At 38.7% G+C, this 18,671-nt stretch overlaps 1 protein-coding gene across 1 annotated transcript in view; it reads left to right on the forward strand.

The window, feature by feature from the left end:
- LOC124619433 (medium-chain acyl-CoA ligase ACSF2, mitochondrial-like) overlaps positions 1–18,671 on the forward strand; it is a 227,936-nt gene that overhangs the window by 130,560 nt on the left and 78,705 nt on the right. Inside the window, exons 3-4 of the mRNA XM_047145809.1 lie at positions 12,803–12,985; positions 17,761–17,912. Coding sequence (XP_047001765.1) covers positions 12,803–12,985; positions 17,761–17,912 — 335 coding nt within the window. The remainder of the gene's footprint in view (positions 1–12,802; positions 12,986–17,760; positions 17,913–18,671) is intronic.

Here is an 18,671-nt window from a genome sequence, read left to right on the forward strand (position 1 = left end):
GGTGTCTACGTGGAGCGGTCATACTGACAAAAGAATAAAAAAAACGATCTCAGGGATTGTATGTCGTGTTATCACATTAAAATATTGCTGCAGGAAATATTTACTGTAGTGAAATTTAATTTAAAGAAACCTTGTACTGGAATAATCATCGTCTTGCCGAGAAGCGAACTTAATGGAATGTTCTTACTTTTTACTTTCATACAACATAAAATAGTTATTCACTTTCTTTTCCTTAATAATTATGATGCAAGTCTTTTAATGCGTCCGTTGATGACGGAACGCAATGAAATTTACAATAAAATTTTTCCTACGCAAGATGTCTGCCAAGAATGGTCGATTGTTTGTTTATCCAGCGTGCTGAAAACCTTACTAATAATATTCTTATTTCTGCATGAAGGTCACTAGGCATACAAAGAAAAAGAATACACAATTAGCATAAATTATCATATATTATTTAAAATTTACAACTTACAATGCGTAATGGCCGCTGTAGCTTGTGTTAGCTTCAATACTAGGACCAAGAGAGTGAGTTATAACGCTGGTCTCTTAGTTTCTTTCGTCAGCGAGTAAAAGAATAATCTATTAGCATAGAGATACTATACAGTTATCTTATAGAGTCTGTTTGTACCATTATTATTTCAGTTTATTATAAATTACCATTGTGAGAGCTAATTCCATTCGCATTTTCAGAGTTCTTTACTATTTTCATTATACATTGTTTTGCGTCCGATTTTTCGTCGCACGTTTTAATATTTTGTGCAGTATATCGGTACAACGTGTACCCTCCAAAATTTGTTCGCGGAATTTCATGTTTGGGTGGGGGTAAATGATAATTAAGGACTAGGGTGAGTTTGGTCGGGATAGTTAAGATATTGGAGTTTTTGGGGGTTGTACTTTCCTATGTAGCACGCGCGTCCGCGATATCGTATTTTATACGTTTCGGTCTGCACATAGGTAGTTAAGACGTACCCACGAGAAAAGTCGCGGCCATTCTAGTGATTTCGATACGCTACTCTGTTTGGGATTTGTTCGAGAAAAGTCGCGAGTATTCTACTGTTTTCTTGTACAGAGAACCTTCCATACGTAACGTTATGAACACAGACTATTCCCCGAATAAGCCGGCCATTGTGGCAGAGCGGTCCTAGGCGCTTCAGTCCGGAACCGCGCGACAGCCACGGTTCCAGGCGCTAATCCTGCTTCGGGCATGGATGTGTGTGATGTCCTTAGGTTAGTTGGGTTTAAGTAGTTCTAAGTTCTAGGGAACTGATGACCTCAGATGTTAAGTCCCATAGTGCTCAGAGCCATTTGAACCTTTCCCCGAATAGGAAGCTAGTTTTCATTCAGACGCAAAGATATTAAGACTGAAGAATGAATAAGTAAAAAGTCTTAGTTGTAGCAAGTGCAAGTGTGAAGATTAGTCAGAGTGAGAGTGATCAGTTGATTGTGAAGTATTAATTTTTTATTACAGTAAAAGTGTAGGTAGCTCAAGATATCTTTAGCGCCCCGTCCTTGATGTTTTTCTGTATCCGCCACCGCTCAAGCATTGGTTTTTTCTGGAGGAGTTTGTGTATCGTAAGTTTAGTGTCTTATTTTTATGTTGTATTGGATTTGTCGTTTCTAATGTATTTCTTTGTCGTATTGCACTGTTCTGTGTTGTGTGTCGGTTTGTCAACTGCAGTACGGAATACAAATTTTACAGAAGTTGCTTTTTTTCACCTTCGCTAGCACTAATATTATGATATTTTCCAGTCCATACCAGGGTGCGATTTGTGCTTTTACAAGTGGGGGGGGGGGGGGGGGATGTCTTAGGGGGTTAGTAGAATTATATATGTTACTAGCTTGGACCGTGGCGTTACGCATGGTTAAACAGCTATTTATAAATAGATGTTAATGCCGAAACTCACTATTGACGCGTATGCGCTATCAGATAAACCATCCCTTGTTATATCTTCAAAAGTACATTATAGGTAAAGCTTATTTACAAAATCATCTGCATACGGGTACAGATATACGAGGGGAATTCAAAAAGTAGAGGCACATTTGTGAAAAGTTGTACTTATTCTGATGATAGAAAACTGAAACATATTAATAGTATTAATACGAAGACTTATTAAAAACTTTCAGTGTTCGGCTCCACAAATTTAAATCATATGTAAAGTCTTACTCTAGTGCGTGGGAAATAAACATCCCAGGTTGGGATGCATAAAATAAAACCAGAGGAGGGGATGGTCTGATGCAGAGGGGGGGAAATCCTCCCCCCATCCCCCCCTGCAAAACGCACACTGGTCCATACTAGTACTATAATAGGCGAAAAGACAGACATATGAGAAATCAGTATACCGTATTTCAGTTGGCCCACACTGAAGAGCCAAAGAAAGTGTTACACCTGCCTAATATTGTGTAGGACCGCCCTTGAGCACGCAGAAGTGCCACAACAGAACGTGGCATGCACTTGACTAATGTCTGAAGTAGTGCTGGAGGGAATTGACACCATGAATCCCGCAGAGCTGTCCATAAATCAGGAAGAGTACGAGAGGGTCGTGATCTCGTCTGAACAACACATTGCAAGGCATCCCAGATACGCTCAGTAATGTTCATGCCTGGGGAGTATGGTGGCAAGCGAAAGTGTTTAAACTCAGAAAAGTGATCCTGGTGCCACTCTCTGGCAATTCTGGACTTGTGGGGTGTCGCATTGTCCTGCTGGAATTGTCCAGGTTTGTCGGAATGCACAATGGACATGAATGGATGTATGTGATCAGACAGGATGCTTCTGTATGTGTCACTTGTCAGAGTCGTATCTAGACGTTTCAGGGGTTCCATATTACTCCAACTACACAGGTCTCACACCATTACAGATCCTCCATCAGGTTGAACAGTCTCCTGCTGACATGCAGGGTCCATGGACTCATGAGGTTTTCTCCAATAACCATACACATCCATCTGCTCGATACAACTTGAAACAAGATTCGTCCGATTGGGGAACATGTTTCCAGTCATCAACAGGCCAAAGTCAGTGTTGACGGGCTGAAGTGAGTCATGAAGCTTTGTGTCGTGCAGTCATCAAGGGTACACAAGTGGGCCTTTGGCTCGATGATGTTTCGTTAAATGGTTTGCACACCAACACTTGTTGATGGTTCAGCATTGAAATCTGCAGCAATTTGCGGAAGGGTTGCACTTGTGTCACGCTGAACGATTCTCTTCAGTTGTAGTTGGTCCTGTTCTTGCAGGATCTTTTTCTGGCTGCTGCAATGTCGGAGATTTGATGTTTTACCGGATTCCTGATATTCAAGGTACACTCGTGAAATGATGGTATGGGAAAATCCCTACTTTGTTGCTACCTTGGAGATGTTGTGTCCCATTACTCGTGTGCCTACTATGACACCACGTTCATACTCATTTAAATCTTGATAACCTGCCATTGTAGCAGCAGTAAATGATCTTACAACTGCACCAGATACTTGTTGCCTTGTATAGGCGTTGCAGACCCCAGTGCCACATTTTGCCTGTTTACGCGTTTCTGTATTTGATATGCATGCCTATACCAGTTTCTTTGGCGCTTCAGTGTATATAGGCCTAACTAGATACTAGTGCTAGCAAAGACGAAAAAAGTGACATATGTATCATTGACATCCTTTACCTCAGTTGAACTGCGAATGTTATATAGATGTGAATATATGATTATGTGAATGTTATGCAGGTGAACGGAAGAACAGGATACAAATGTTACATATATCCCAATTTTTTGCCTTCGCTAGTACCAGTATCCTATTCTTCATTTGGCTTGTATAGCTCAACTGAAGACTGGGACAGAAATTTTATTGTTGTCGGTTTCTTTGCTGTCGCTAGTAATACTTTGATAATTTTCAGTCGATACTATTAGTACCGAAGGCGAAAAAATACATTTGTATCCCATACTTCAGTTGACCAATATAGGTCAGCTGAAGTATGGGATATAAATGTTGGACTGTATAGGTCAGCTGAAGTATGGTACACAAATTTATGTATGCCACCTTTTTTCGCCTTCACGTAATTCAGCTGAGGTACGGGATCCCAGTGTAATGTACATCAACGTCTTTGTTTTCATTGGCATTAAAATTTAACGCATGTTGACATCTTCACCTTTGCTAGCACTGATACCCTATTCGTAAGTTGAAGTATGTAGATGAGCTGAAGTATGGGATACAAATTTAATGTATGTCGACTTTTTCGCCTTCGCTAGCACTATATCTGTTCTTCAGTTGGTGTATGTAGGTCAGCTGAAGTATGGGATACCAATTTAATGTGTGTTTCTTTTCTCATCTCCATTACTAGTAGCATCCTATTCTTCAGCTGATACTAGTATTAGTGAAGGTGAAAAGACCGACATACGTAAAATTTTATCCCATAGTTCAGTTGACCTACATGGGTCAACTGAACCTCTAAAATATTTTTTAACATACAAAGTCTCAGAAGATCATCTATAAACTCTTTTTTTTCTATGCATCAGATCTAGGTTAAGTTGAAACAATAATCCCATCACATTACAGTTCCAGTGTGCTTTGAGAACAATGTTGCTCAAGAACAATGTTACTGCAAGTGACAAGAATAATGTAGATGACACTGAGAAAGTGAGCTCTTTCAGTGTTCGCGAATTCATGAGCCAAAAGAAGCAAAATGATAAGTTCACTGATGATATTGAAGATACTAGTTAGTTTGAGGCTCTTGATTCAGCACTACTCAGTGAATACTAGGAGAATATTATTTATTTAGATTAGATTAGATTAGATTTACTTTCATTCCAATTGATCCGTAGTGAGGAGGTCCTCCAGGATGTGGAACATGTCAGAAAAACAACAATACATGACAAATATTTAAACTAAAACAAATAAGCTAATGTACCATTCCACAGGTCCCAAGTGGAATGATCGTCATTTTTTAATGAACACTAAGAGTCATTTTACAAATACTATTGCACTGAATTTAAAATAAAAAAGTTTTTTATTTATTTATAAGGTAAGAAACATGTAATACAACTGCTGTAATACTTATTTACAATGAACACATTACTGCACTGAAATGGTGCAGAAGTTAGATTATACTTACACACACACACACACACACACACACACACACAAATTTTCAGTGAACACATTACTGCACTGAAATTGTGCAGAAGTTATGTTGTACTTATATACAAATCAGTTGGTTTTCCTCAGAAATTCATCAATGGAGTAGAAGGAGTTGGCCACCAATAAATCCTTTAGGCTTCTCTTAAACTGAATTTCATTGGTTGTTAAGCTTTTTATGGCTGCTGGCAAGTTATTGAAAATGTGTGTTCCCGAATAATGCACACCTTTTTGTACAAGACTAAGTGACTTTAAATCCTTGTGAAGATTATTCTTATTTCTAGTATTGATTCCATGAATTGAGCTATTGGTTTGAAAAAGTGATATATTTTTAATGACAAATTTCATTAAGGAATAAATATATTGGGACGCTGTAGTTAGTATCCCTAGTTCCCTAAACAGGCTTCTGCAGGATGTTCTTGAGTTCACACCACATATAATTCTTACTGCACGTTTTTGTGCCCGGAAAACTTTAGCTTGGCTTGATGAATTACCCCAGAAAATAATCCCATATGACATTATGGAATGAAAGTAAGCATAGTATGCCAGTTTTTTCATTTTTATATCCCATATGTCTGACAAAATTCGCATTGCAAACAGAGATTTGTTAAGACGCTTCAGCAGTTCTGTGGTGTGCTCCTCCCAGTTGAATTTATTATCAAGCTGTAATCCCAAGAATTTAACACCGTCCACTTCTTCTATCTTCTTGTCATCATATGTTAGACATATACTCTTGGGACACCCCTTACAAGTTCTGAACTGCATGTAGTGTGTTTTTTCAAAGTTTAGTGACAAAGAATTGGCTAGGAACCAGTGATTAATGTCTACAAATATTTTATTGGCTGATCTTTCTAAGACTACACTTGATTTGCTATTTATTGCAATGTTTGTATCATCAGCAAACAAAACAAACTTGGCATCTGGTAATGTTACTGATGAAAGGTCATTGATATACACAAGAAAAAGTAAGGGCCCCAAAATGGAACCTTGTGGGACCCCACATGTAATTAGTTCCCAGTTGGATGATGCCTGATAGCTTGATACATGTCTCTTTCCTAATAACACCCTTTGTTTCCTGCCAGAGATATAAGATTTGAACCATTTTGCAGCATTTCCTGTTACACTATAATATTCTAGTTTACTTAAAAGGATATTGTGATTTACACAGTCAAATGCCTTTGACAGATCACAAAATATACCAGTTGCCTGCAATTTTTTGTCTAATGAATTAAGTACATTTTCACTGTAAGTGTAGATAGCCTTCTCAATATCAGAACCTTTTAGAAATCCAAACTGTGACTTTGACAGTATGTTATTTGAGATAAGATGGTTATAAAGACGACTGTACATTACTTTTTCGAAAATTTTTGAGAATGCTGGCAACAGTGAAATTGGACGGAAATTTGATGCTATTTCTTTATCTCCCTTCTTAAACAGTGGCTTAACTTCAGCATATTTCAGCCATTCGGGAAATATTCCACTGATAAACGACTGGTTACACAGATAGCTTAATATGTTACTTAGCTCAGAATCACATTCTTTAATTAACTTTGTTGATATTTCATCATACCCACTAGATGTTTTTGATTTTAAAGATTTTATGATGGACATTATATCTGTTGGGGTAGTGAGGGTCAAATTCATATTATGGAAGTTACTTGAAATGTCTGGTCTAAGGTAATCCATAGCAGCATCTACCGAACCTGACAACCCCATCTTTTCAGTAACAGTTATAAAATGTTTGTTAAAAAGTTCTGCAACACTATACACATCTGTCACCAATGCATCATTTACTCTTAATGCTATTTGTTCCTCTTCATGTCTGGTTCTACCGGTCTCCTCCTTCACTATATCCCATATTGTCTTTATTTTGTTATCTGATATGACTATCTTTTCCTTGTAATATATTTGCTTTGACATCCGTATTACAGTCTTTAATATTTTGCAGTATTTCTTATAATGTGCTATAGCATCAACATTGGAAATGTTTCGGATTGACAGATACAGTTTTCTTTTTGTTGTACAAGATACCCCTATTCCTCGAGTAATCCATGGCTTCTTTGTAGACTTTGCTCTAACCTTGGTAAGTTTTGGGGGAAAGCAGTGTTCAAATAAGGTAAGCACTTTATTAGCAAATATGTTATATTTTTCATTCATGCCATGAGCACTGTAAACATCAGTCCAGTGAATGTCTCTGAGGAGTGTCCTAAAATAATCAATTTTTGGCTTACTGATTACCCTCTTGAGCTCAGATTTAACAGATTTTATATCTTGTTCAGTATTAACATTTAACAGAAGGAACTGCATGTCATGGTCTGAGAGGCCATTGACTATTGGTTTTGTAATATAATTTTGTTCATTTGACTTTTCTATAAAGATATTATCAATGGCTGTTTGTGAGCAAGTGGTTATCCTAGTGGGGAACTTTACTGTGGGAATTAAGTTGAATGATAGTGTTACTAACTCAGATAGGTTCTTATTGGGAGAGTCTTTAAGGAAATCTACATTGAAATCACCAGCAACCACTATTTCTTTGTTTTTGGTTGTTAAATGGGCCAGTACAGCTTCAAGGTGGTTTACAAACAGATTAAAGTTACCTGCAGGTGCTCGATATACACTTAATATTATGAAAGATTTTTTGTGAAAATCTAATTCTGTTGCACATGCTTCCATATGCTGTTCTAGGCAAAATTTATGAATGTCTATGTTCTTAAATTTATGACAGTTCCTGATGAATGTGGCAACTCCTCCTTTCTCCATTTCTGATCTACAATAGTGAGATGCTAACCTAAACCCTGTAACACTTAAAAGTTCTATACCAGTGGTCACATGATGTTCAGAGAGGCAGATTATGTCAGCTGGGTTTGAAGACTCTAATTCATCTATGCAGATAGTTAATTCATTAATTTTATTTCTCAGTCCTCGAATATTTTGATGCAATAAAGATAGCTGACATTTCACATTGACTGACTTAAAATTGGATGGAGTTAAAATATCTGCTGACAGTTGAAAATTCTTAACCAATGGCTGTTTATGTTGATGTAATAAGCTGGAATTATGTTTTTTGATTTCTTTCTCAAACTGAAGGTTTGTCTCAGTTCTAACCTCTCTTAAAATTTGTTTTCTTTCTGTCCTCCCTACCCTAAAAAAGGGTCTTTTCTGAATCCTATAACCACTGGTATTTTACCACTCATGACAGTGCCTCCCCCCTTTAACTTTCCTGCTATTTCCCCAGCCAATTTACCCTTCCCCTTCCTGTTGAGGTGAAGGCCATGCCTAGTATAATCCCACCTACTGACAGAATCAACATGAACCACACCAATGTGTGACGTGCTGTGAAAAAAGATTATACAAATATTAACATGTGCTAAGAGTGAAGAACTTATTACTTTACCCTACATGTGCCCAAATGATCACACTTACTGCAAGACTCCTGTGGCAAGTCGAGCTGCCTTTACTATGATTAACAGGGGTGGTTTGCTTCGCCTATCTGCAGCAGTGTTTAAAATAGGGATGCACACAGAAAAATGCTTTTGTTCTGCTCTAATGACATTTACCTTGAAATCAAACCATTTTTATGACAAGCTTATTAATTCTGTTTGTCATTTCTTTTGTGAACAAATCAATCTATTTGGCAAAGTGCGTAATCTTGTCTCTGCCATTGACTGTGAAGACATTCATGAATCACAGTTAATACGACATATTGCTGCTGTGTACCTTCAGATTAGATTAAAGGTGCACACAAAAAAAACAACAGTTGCTGCACAGGGTATCTATTGTGGCATGAGGCAGTGGTTGGGGAAGCTAATTACGTTTGCCAATGTATAACATGTGAATACATATTGAGTGAAGCAAAATAATAAATAAAAATAAAAATTTGATGTTCACATGTTACTAATTTGAGCACCTCTTTCCTTTCCCAAAATTCTTACCTCTAAATTGGCAACATGACATCATGTTAAGTGATACATATTAACATTAAAGATTTTTCCCCTGTTTGTAGCTGAAATTAGCAACAAAACAATGGTTTAGCAGTTTTGTAGCCTACTGATGTGTACAGAACTTTTCTTGTTACATGTAGAGAGAAATGCACTTTGTATCACATGTGTTATTGTGTGAAATATCTAATGAAGTAACTATAATAAGAAAATTTTAATGTCAGTGTTTTGATCACTTTGTATCACTCTATAGTTTGGTCATTCAGAAAATAAAATGTGAAAAGTGAAAGCAAAAAAATATTTTGCGCAGAGGTAAGGTTTTTGAGAAGCGTAATTTTGTCAGCAGATTTAGTTCTTGGAGGGAAGGGGTAGAAGGTACAACACAATAGCTAACAGTGAACTATAATTGAACACATACAGCATCATATAGTGTACATAAATGGTAATTGTATTTTTTCTATGTAGCAGAATAATTTGACACCTTGCCCTGGTTTAACTTGGTGACTGTGACTTCATATGTCATGGCTTTGTTTCAAGTAGTACTCTCTCAACGTCAGTATTGAGCTCAGTGAAGGAAACCTAGAATGTCAACTGTAAAGAAACTCAGTACAACAAGAAAGAAACAGTATCCTAAAGGTGTTCTTCCGCCGTCAGCTTGTGGAGATGAACACTCTTTTGCAAATATTATTGTGAACTCCAGCATGTTCTGTGATTTTATTTCCAAAAATACTGTGTGCAGAATATGTGGTGGAGACATATCTTTGGGAGAGAATCAGTGACTTCACCAAGGCATTGTGTCAAAGCTGACAATGAATTTGGCAAACTGTTTTGCAGTTGCTGCAACAATTTCATCATAAATGGCAAGTAATAATCTGTATGGAAAAAGTTGAGACTAGTTTATAGGATCAGATCATTGGTAAATGGATGGAGGCAGGCAAACTCTTTCATGCAATGCTTGACATTCCAAATTGACCAGCAAAATTTATGACATATAATGAAATTATTGGAACTGCTGTTACTGAAGTCTGTAGCATCTCAATGAAGAAAGCAGCTGAAGAAGCACTCAAGGAATATCATGAAAGTGAAAGTATTAATATTTGTGCATGTTTTGACAGCAGCTGGCAGAAATATGGCTACGCTTTATCCCAGTCTCTACTAATCCTAGCTAGTGTTGTCATGGCTGCATCATTTGATACTGACAAGGTGACTGTTGTAGATTCTAAGCAAGGACTTTATGACTTGTGGCAGTAAAACTGAGAAAGAGGATGAACACAACTGTTGGAAGAATTATGCTGGTCCAGGTAGTGGAATGAAAGTAGCAGGACTTCTCAGAATTTTTAATCATTTTGTGGCAAATAGAGGTGTTGCATGCACACACTAGTTAGGGGATGACAACAGCAAGGCTTATGACTGGATATGTACAGAAGGACCCTACGGTCCTAGTGTCAAAGTTGCAATGCGTTTGGCATGTGCAGAAGAGAATGAGGTCAAGGTTGAGAAGATTATTAAAAGAAAAGTCAAAATTGGTACTCAAAGATAAGGTCGCCTGACAAATGTTGAAATAGATAGATTAAAGAATTGTTATGGCTTAACCATAAGAAGGAATATTGGGAATTTAAAAAATGTGAAGAAAGCTGTACAGGCAATCTTTATCTGTAAGCTTTCCACAAATGGACATCCTCAACATTTTCTTTGCCCAAATGATCCTGACACTTGGTGCAAGTACAGGAGATGTGCGACATATGACCACAAACATTCTTTACCTGTTGCAGTAATGAATGAAATTAAACCTATATTCAGAGTTCTTTGTAAAGATATTTTGTTGAAGAAATGTCTTCATAGGAAAAAATAAAATTTAAATGAACGTTTAAGTTCTGTCATTTGGGCACAGTCATCAAAAACAGTACTTTTTCAGATTACAACCCTTAAATTTGGTGTTTATGGTGCAATTTTATGCTTGAATGCTAGTTTAACAAGGAAACTGGATTTTTTGGAAGCATTGAGTGTTAAATCTAGTGGAAATAGGTACCGAAAAATCCTAGGTACAAATAGGGAGAGAGAGAATCCACAAAGCAGTAATTGCTAATTTAAAATTTTTTTGGGATAAAATTTGGTCATCAGTTGCAAATAAATTTTATTATGCTTAACTGGTCTCAACAAATCAATTTGTCATCTTTGGAAGCCTACAGAATCTGGGATATTATAAATCTTTAGACCTGGGCTGTACATTTATGTGAAGTATAAAAAGTATATTACAGAAACTTACTTAGTATTGGTTTAGCAGATATAAATATCTTCTTCATAGAAGCATGATGCCATGGTATGTGTGGAAATGTACATAATGTATTTGCTTATTTTAAAAACTGATTGACAAATTGCAGTAACTGAATTACTTCTGTGTATCTGTTGTGCCAGCAGCAAGGAACATTTATATAAAAAATATAACCAAGGTATGTAAAAAGTTAGAGTGTGCATAATACATTTGTAAAAACCATGACACATAGTTCTATTATGTGATAGGAATGGGCTAATATGCACATTTTATAAGAGATGATATGCACAATAGAGGCAATACAGAAAAAAGAGGGGCCAAGAGAAGAAAAAAGATCAGTATGATTCAGATGATGCTCAGTACGGTGCAAGAAAATATTAATTGTAATTTCCATAATTCATTATACTAAAATTGCAGTATCAAACTTCTCAAAAGTACATTAAATGGTTTTCAGGTACCATTAGTCACTGAGCTAAAAGCTTAGAAATATAAAATTTGGTAAATTTGTACTCAGGATTGTTATAAGTTATTACAATTAAATTAACTATTAATCCCACCAAAATTGTTTTATGATCACAAAAATGTATAACAGAAGTGTAATTTTATTAGTGAAAGATTTTTAAAAAAAATTCCTTGAAATCCTTAAGAGGTATTTTGTTCATTTTACTTGTAAATGCTGGCTCATGTGTTACATACATTCAGTAAAAACTTAACTGTTCTAACAATGATGGTTCTTTTGAAAGGTGTACATATTCAAAGAAAGAAATAGCACTGGCAGAATAGATAAAAAAAAATTGCCTTCCATCTCCCCTTAAGTGTCTTTAAGTATGGTGTGAACATAATTCCATCTCCCCTTAAGTGGTTTTAAATATGGTGTGAACATAAACCATTAGGCTACACCTTAGGTCAGTCTGTTACTGTAATCTTTATTGGGCATTGACATTCATTGGTTTCACCAACTCTCAACTGAATAATACTTCAATGCTTCTGCAAGGTGTAGCACCAAGCATAAAATTTTCCCAGAGCAAATTAATTTCTTGATTCATTTCTTCTATCATTGGTATGTTGTTATACACCCATAGCATGAGACACAAAATTCTTAGAATGAAGTACGAACATCAGTCAACAGATGGAATTTAATGTTATACTGCTTAAATGCTACTTTTAATTACCATTTGCTACTTCTATTTGTGACCAAAATTGCAGCCAGATTTGATTGAGTGACAGAAGGTTCTTAAAAATAAATATGAACTTTTACCAACAGTTGGTACATGGTGTTGACTCTTAAATGCCATATTTAGTTGCTACTTGATATTTGTGACTTCTAATTGTGAGTGAATTCATAGCCAGATACTGTAAAGGTGTTATTGTGAAAATGGCTACATCTCAGTCACTGTTATTTGTAACAGATACATGATAGCTTGCCCTCTCATAAGCCTCCTTTGTTGTTCTCCAGACAAGGGTACAGCAGGTGTGTGTTGTTGCAGGTGGACCGACTGGCAGCGGGTCTGATGTCGGTGGGGCTGTCCCGCGGCGACCGGCTGGGCTTGTGGGGTGGCAACTGTCTCGAATGGTACGTCACGGCACTGGCAGCTGCACGTGCTGGGCTTGCACTTGTCTGCCTCAACCCGGGCTATGAGGCTGCCGAACTAGGGCACTGCCTCTCCAAGGTATGTACCAAGCCCTTCATCGGTCTGCCACTTCACACCCCTTTCCCAACCTTGTCTTCCAGACCACCACATTGGAGCACCACGTCGCCAAGTTACCAGCCCTCTGTCTGTCGACCACCTCCTTCCTCAAGTCCAGCTACCGGGCCGCCAAATTGAGGCACTGCCTGGACAAGGTATTGGTGTGTGGGTAACTGAACATCTGATACTCTTCCAGCCATGTCTGTATCTTCCACCAAGTGAGCTGACACACACCGTAACACAGTGGAAGTTACATTCAGGTACTTGGCAGTTCAAATTCGCATCTAGTCATACAGCTTAAAGTTTTCATACTTCCCTAAGTAGGTGCAAGGTATGGTTCCTTTGAATAGGTCATGCCTGATTTCTATATTCATCCATCTCCAATCCAGTGTCTGTTCATAATGACATATGTGGGAATTTTTGTGGGACAGTACACACAGATAACTTAGAAAAATGCACCTGCCTCTGTGTCTGAATGTATCAGCTACTCTAACATGTCCTGAAATTGATCTAACTGTAATCAGTGCATTTCTGCACTAAGTCAATTACACACAGTGATGTTCATGCGTTATTCAAACAGTAACTCACAAATAAGCTGGTACAAGAGGACTTCATAAAGTAAGTTATGCATCATTCATTCATTAAAACTTCCGGGCTGAATTGCCGTGGTACATATATAAAACTTCTTCTCTTTCCTGATGTCATGCATCATTGTCACAGGTCATGTAACTTTTATTGAAAGCTGTGCTACACTTTAGAATAACACAGATACATGGTAGTAATTTTCAGCATAGTCTCCAACTTAATGGTTGGAATGCCCTGTTAGTGGTTCAATTCCTTGGTGATAGAGTCCATTTTGTAGCCATTCGAGAACCACTGTGTGAACTTCCTCATCACTGGAAAATATTTCTCCTGGATGTTTTTTCAGCTTGCCAAAAAGATGGACGTAAATGATACGTTATCTGGACTTCTCAACGAACATGACCTATGTCTGTGTGGCCTCGGTCAAATTATTGGCACCTTTTCACTGCTGCTGATGCAGCTTTGCATTTATTCCCTATATAGCAGAGTTTCATGGTGAATTTGTGCAAACTGTGATGCTCCTCCCTCTATGTCCCAGTAGAACAGTGCCTGCAGGAAACATTGAAACATGTACACTCTTCTGACAATGTGCCACTTTTGTTGCACAGTGGTCTTAGCATGGGACGACATGTGTAACTTACATTCTGAAGCACCTTCATATAAAGTGTGTCCCATGTATGGTGCATGCTTCTGTTGCCATATACACTGCAGTCTGTTCTTAGGACTCTGGCAGGAAGTGTATCAGTTTTCATTTTCATCCAAACTCGAAGACTTAGGAGAGGTCTTAGAATGAAATGTGAGAAATCTGTTGGACCAGTTAGCACTCTAGGCTAGTGAGTCAGACAGAAGGTGAAGGTCACATTTAAAGCAGGCTCAGACATGGTAATTGGATGTCTCTATAGGCCCCCTGGCTCACCAGCTGTTGTGGCTGAGCACCTGATGGATGATTTGGAAAATATTTAGAGTAGATTTCCCCACCATGTTATAGTTCTGGGTGGAGATTTTAATTTGCTGGGTATAGACTGGGAGACCAAACGTTCATAAGGGGTGGCAGGGACAAAGAATCCAGTGAAATTTTTTAAGTGCTTTATCTGAAAACTACCTTGAGCAGCTAAACAGAGAACTGACTCGTGGTGATAACATATTAGACTTTCTGGTGACAAACAGACCCGAACTATTTGAAACAGTTAACGCAGAACAGGGAATCAGCGATCATAAAGTGGTTACTGCATCAATGATTTCAGCCGTAAATAGAAATATTAAAAAAGGTAGGAAGATTTTTCTGTTTAGCAAAAGTGACAAAAAGCAGATTACAGAGTACCTGATGGCTCAATACAAAAGTTTTGTCTCAAGTACAGATAGTGTTGAGGATCAGTGGACAAAGTTCAAAACCATCGTACAATATGCGTTAGATGGGTATGTGCCAAGCAAGATCGTAAGAGATGGAAAAGAGCCACCGTGGTACAACAACCGAGTTAGAAAACTGCTGCAGAAGCAAAGCGAACTTCACAGCAAACATAAACATAGCCAAAGCCTTGCAGACACACAAAAATTATGCGAAGCGAATTGTAGTGTGAGGAGGGCTATGCGAGAGGCGTTCAATGAATTTGAAAGTAAAGTTCTATGTACTGACTTGGCAGAAAATCCTAAGAAATTTTGGTCTTATGTCAAAGCGGTAGGTGGATCAAAACAAAATGTCTAGACACTCTGTGATCAAAATGGTACTGAAACAGAGGATGACAGACTAAAGGCCGAAATACTAAATGTCTTTTTCCAAAGCTGTTTCACAGAGGAAGACTGCACTGTGGTTCCTTCTCTAGATAGTCGCACAGATGACAAAATGGTAGATATCGAAATAGATGACAGAGGGATAGAGAAACAATTAAAATCGCTTAAAAGAGGAAAGGCCGCTGGACCTGATGGGATACCAGTTCGATTTTACACAGAGTACCCGAAGGAACTTGCCCCCCTTCTTGCAGTGGTATACCGTAGGTCTCTAGAAGAGCGTAGTGTTCTAAAGGATTGGAAAAGGGCACAGGTCATCCCCATTTTTAAGAAGGGACGTCGAACAGATGTGCAGAACTATAGACCTATATCTCTAACGTCGATCAGTTGTAGAATTTTGGAACACGTATTATGTTTGAGTACAATGACTTTTCTGGAGACTAGACATCTACTCTGTAGGAATCAGCATGGGTTTCGAAAAAGACGGTCGTGTGAAACCCAGCTCGCGCTATTCATCCACGAGACTCAAGAGGGCTATAGACATGGGTTCACAGGTAGATGCCGTGTTTCTTGACTTCCGCAAGGCGTTTGATTCAGTTCCCCACAATCGTTTAACGAACAAAGTAAGAGCATATGGACTACCAGATCAATTGTGTGATTGGATTGAAGAGTTCCTAGATAACAGAACGCAGCATGTCATTCTCAATGGAGAGAAATCTTCCAAAGTAAGAGTGATTTCAGATGTGCCGCAGGGTAGTGTCATAGGACCGTTGCTATTCACAATATACATAAATGACCTTGTGGATGACATCAGAAGTTCACTGAGGCTTTTTGCAGATGATGCTGTGGTGTATCGAGAGGTTGTAACAATGGAAAATTGTACTGAAATGCAGGAGGATCTGCAGCGAATTGACGCATGGTGCAGGGAATGGCAATTGAATCTCAATGTAGACAAGTGTAAAGTGCTTCGAATACATAGAAAGATAGATCCCTTATCATTTAGCTACAACGTAGCAGGTCAGCAACTGGAAGCAGTTAATTCCATAAATTATCTGGGAGTACGCATTAGGAGTGATTTAAAATGGAATGATCATATAAAATTGATCATCGGTAAAGCAGATGCCAGACTGAGATTCATTGGAAGAATCCTAAGGAAATTCAATCCGAAAACAAAGGAAGTAGGCTTGTTTGCCCACTGCTTGAATACTGCTCTGCAGTGTGGGATCCATACCAGATAGGGTTGATAGAAGAGATAGAGAAGATCCAACGGAGAGCAGTGCGCTTCGTTACAGGATCATTTAGTAATCACGAAAGCGTTACGGAGATGATAGATAAACTCCAGTGGAAGACTCTGCAGGAGAGAGGCTCAGTAGCTCGGTACAGGCTTTTGTTAAAGTTTCAAGAACATACCTTCACCGAAGAGTCAAGCAGTATATTGCTCCCTCCTACGTATATCTCGCAAAGAGACCATGAGGATAAAATCAGAGAGATTAGAGCCCACACAGAGGCATACCGACAATCCTTCTGTTCATGAACAATACGAGACTGGAACAGAAGGGAGAACCGATAGAGGTACTCAGGGTACCCTCCGCCACACACCGTCAGATGGCTTGCGAAGTATGGATGTAGATGTAGATATAGAAACAGAAAGATGGGAAACCACTGGCAGTGCAGGACTAATCAATTCAAATTCCATTGTGCAACATCAATAATGAGAGTGTAGATTACAGTCTGTGCATGATGAAGAGGTTTCTTCTGAAATGCTCTCTCCTTCTGGTGAGTCATGGCTGCTTTTATTGTGGTCCAGGAACTTGCAGAACATTGGATCTTGTAGATCTAGAATTACATGAGGATCCTCTGAAGTATGTCAAAATAAGAGTGTAGTTTGCAATTAGTCAGTTGGTTGGTTTGTTTGGGGAGAGGGGAGCAAGCAGTGAGGTCATTGTTCCCATTGGATTAGGGAAGGATGGGGCAGGAAATTGGCCATGCCATTTCAAAGGAACCATCCCAGCAGTTGTCTTAAGCAATTTAGGGAAATCACAGAAAACCTAAATCAGGATGGCTGGATGTGAGTTCAAACCATTGTTGTCCGGAATGCGAGTCCACTGTGCTAACCAATGCACCACCTCACTCGTTTTGCAATTAGTACTACATGAATTACTGGGCCAATCCATAATTTGTGACTGGTATATGAACAATAAAGTGCAATCTGTTTTCAGAGAACTAATAACTGTCTAAAAGACCTCCAGTTATTTCATGCAAAACAATTCAAGAGCATTCACTGCCAACGTGTCTGTAACAGTATTAAGGTGCTTCTCAATATGCTTGATGAAACAGCATTCAACTAACATATTGTATTATTTAATTGTTGCTTCTGACATCATTGCAGAAGTGCACTGTTTACTGCTAAATCAATTCGGAATATGTCTGAGGAGCTAATTTGGTTGCAGGTGGAGGTTCGTGGTCTGGTGGCCACAGCCAGTGGTTATGACAGGCTGCAGAAACTTTTGCCAGAACTGGGAAGCAGCAAACCGGGGAAGCTGCGGAACAAGGAGATACCCAGCCTCAGCACCGTCATCCTCACAGGCACCGAAGCTGCTGCGTGAGTATGAAGGGAGAGTGGGAGGAGGAGAGGCACAGACATACGGAGGAGGGATAAGCAAAAAGGGAAGGAGAAAGAGAGGGGGAAATGAGATTGAGAGAGAAGGGGTAAGAGATGGAGGGAGGGGGTGGAGGAAGAAGAGAGGAAAAGGAGGGGGAGAGTCTGGGAGGGGTGGGGGTGGGAGAGGAAAGAGAGAGAGAGAGAGAGAGAGAGAGAGAGAGAGAGAGAGAGAGAGAGAGAGACCATAGGTAGAAAGAACTGCTACAGTATAACCAGATGGTAACTGAAAGAAATATGCAAGAAGATGTAAAGAAATGACACTTTTATTCAAAGACAATACTGTAATTGCAATGAAGTCACGATGAGTCATGATGGTCCTCTGCAGTACAAATGGCAGGACATGATTATTAATAGGGTGTGTGATCACCACAGACAGCACTACTTGCTGTGCAATGTGCAGCCATGCTGACCACATGGTTGTTATGGAGTTCTAACAGTAGGTCATTCCATTCCTTCACCAGTGCTATTGTCAACTACTAGATGGCCGCTGATGCAGGTGTACATGCTGCAGTATCTCTCTGCTACGCATCACATATGTGCCTGGTATGATATGAGTCAGAGGATGGGAAGGACAGTCCATTCACCAAATATCATCTCATTCCAAGTGCTCCTCCACCTATGCAGTTTGATTCGGTTGTGCGATGTCATCCATAAAAACCAGACAAGTGTGAGTAGGACTCGCATTCAGAGGGTTCTGCA

Source organism: Schistocerca americana, chromosome 6 (genome assembly GCF_021461395.2).
Source record: "Schistocerca americana isolate TAMUIC-IGC-003095 chromosome 6, iqSchAmer2.1, whole genome shotgun sequence".
NCBI lineage: Eukaryota > Metazoa > Arthropoda > Insecta > Orthoptera > Acrididae > Schistocerca > Schistocerca americana.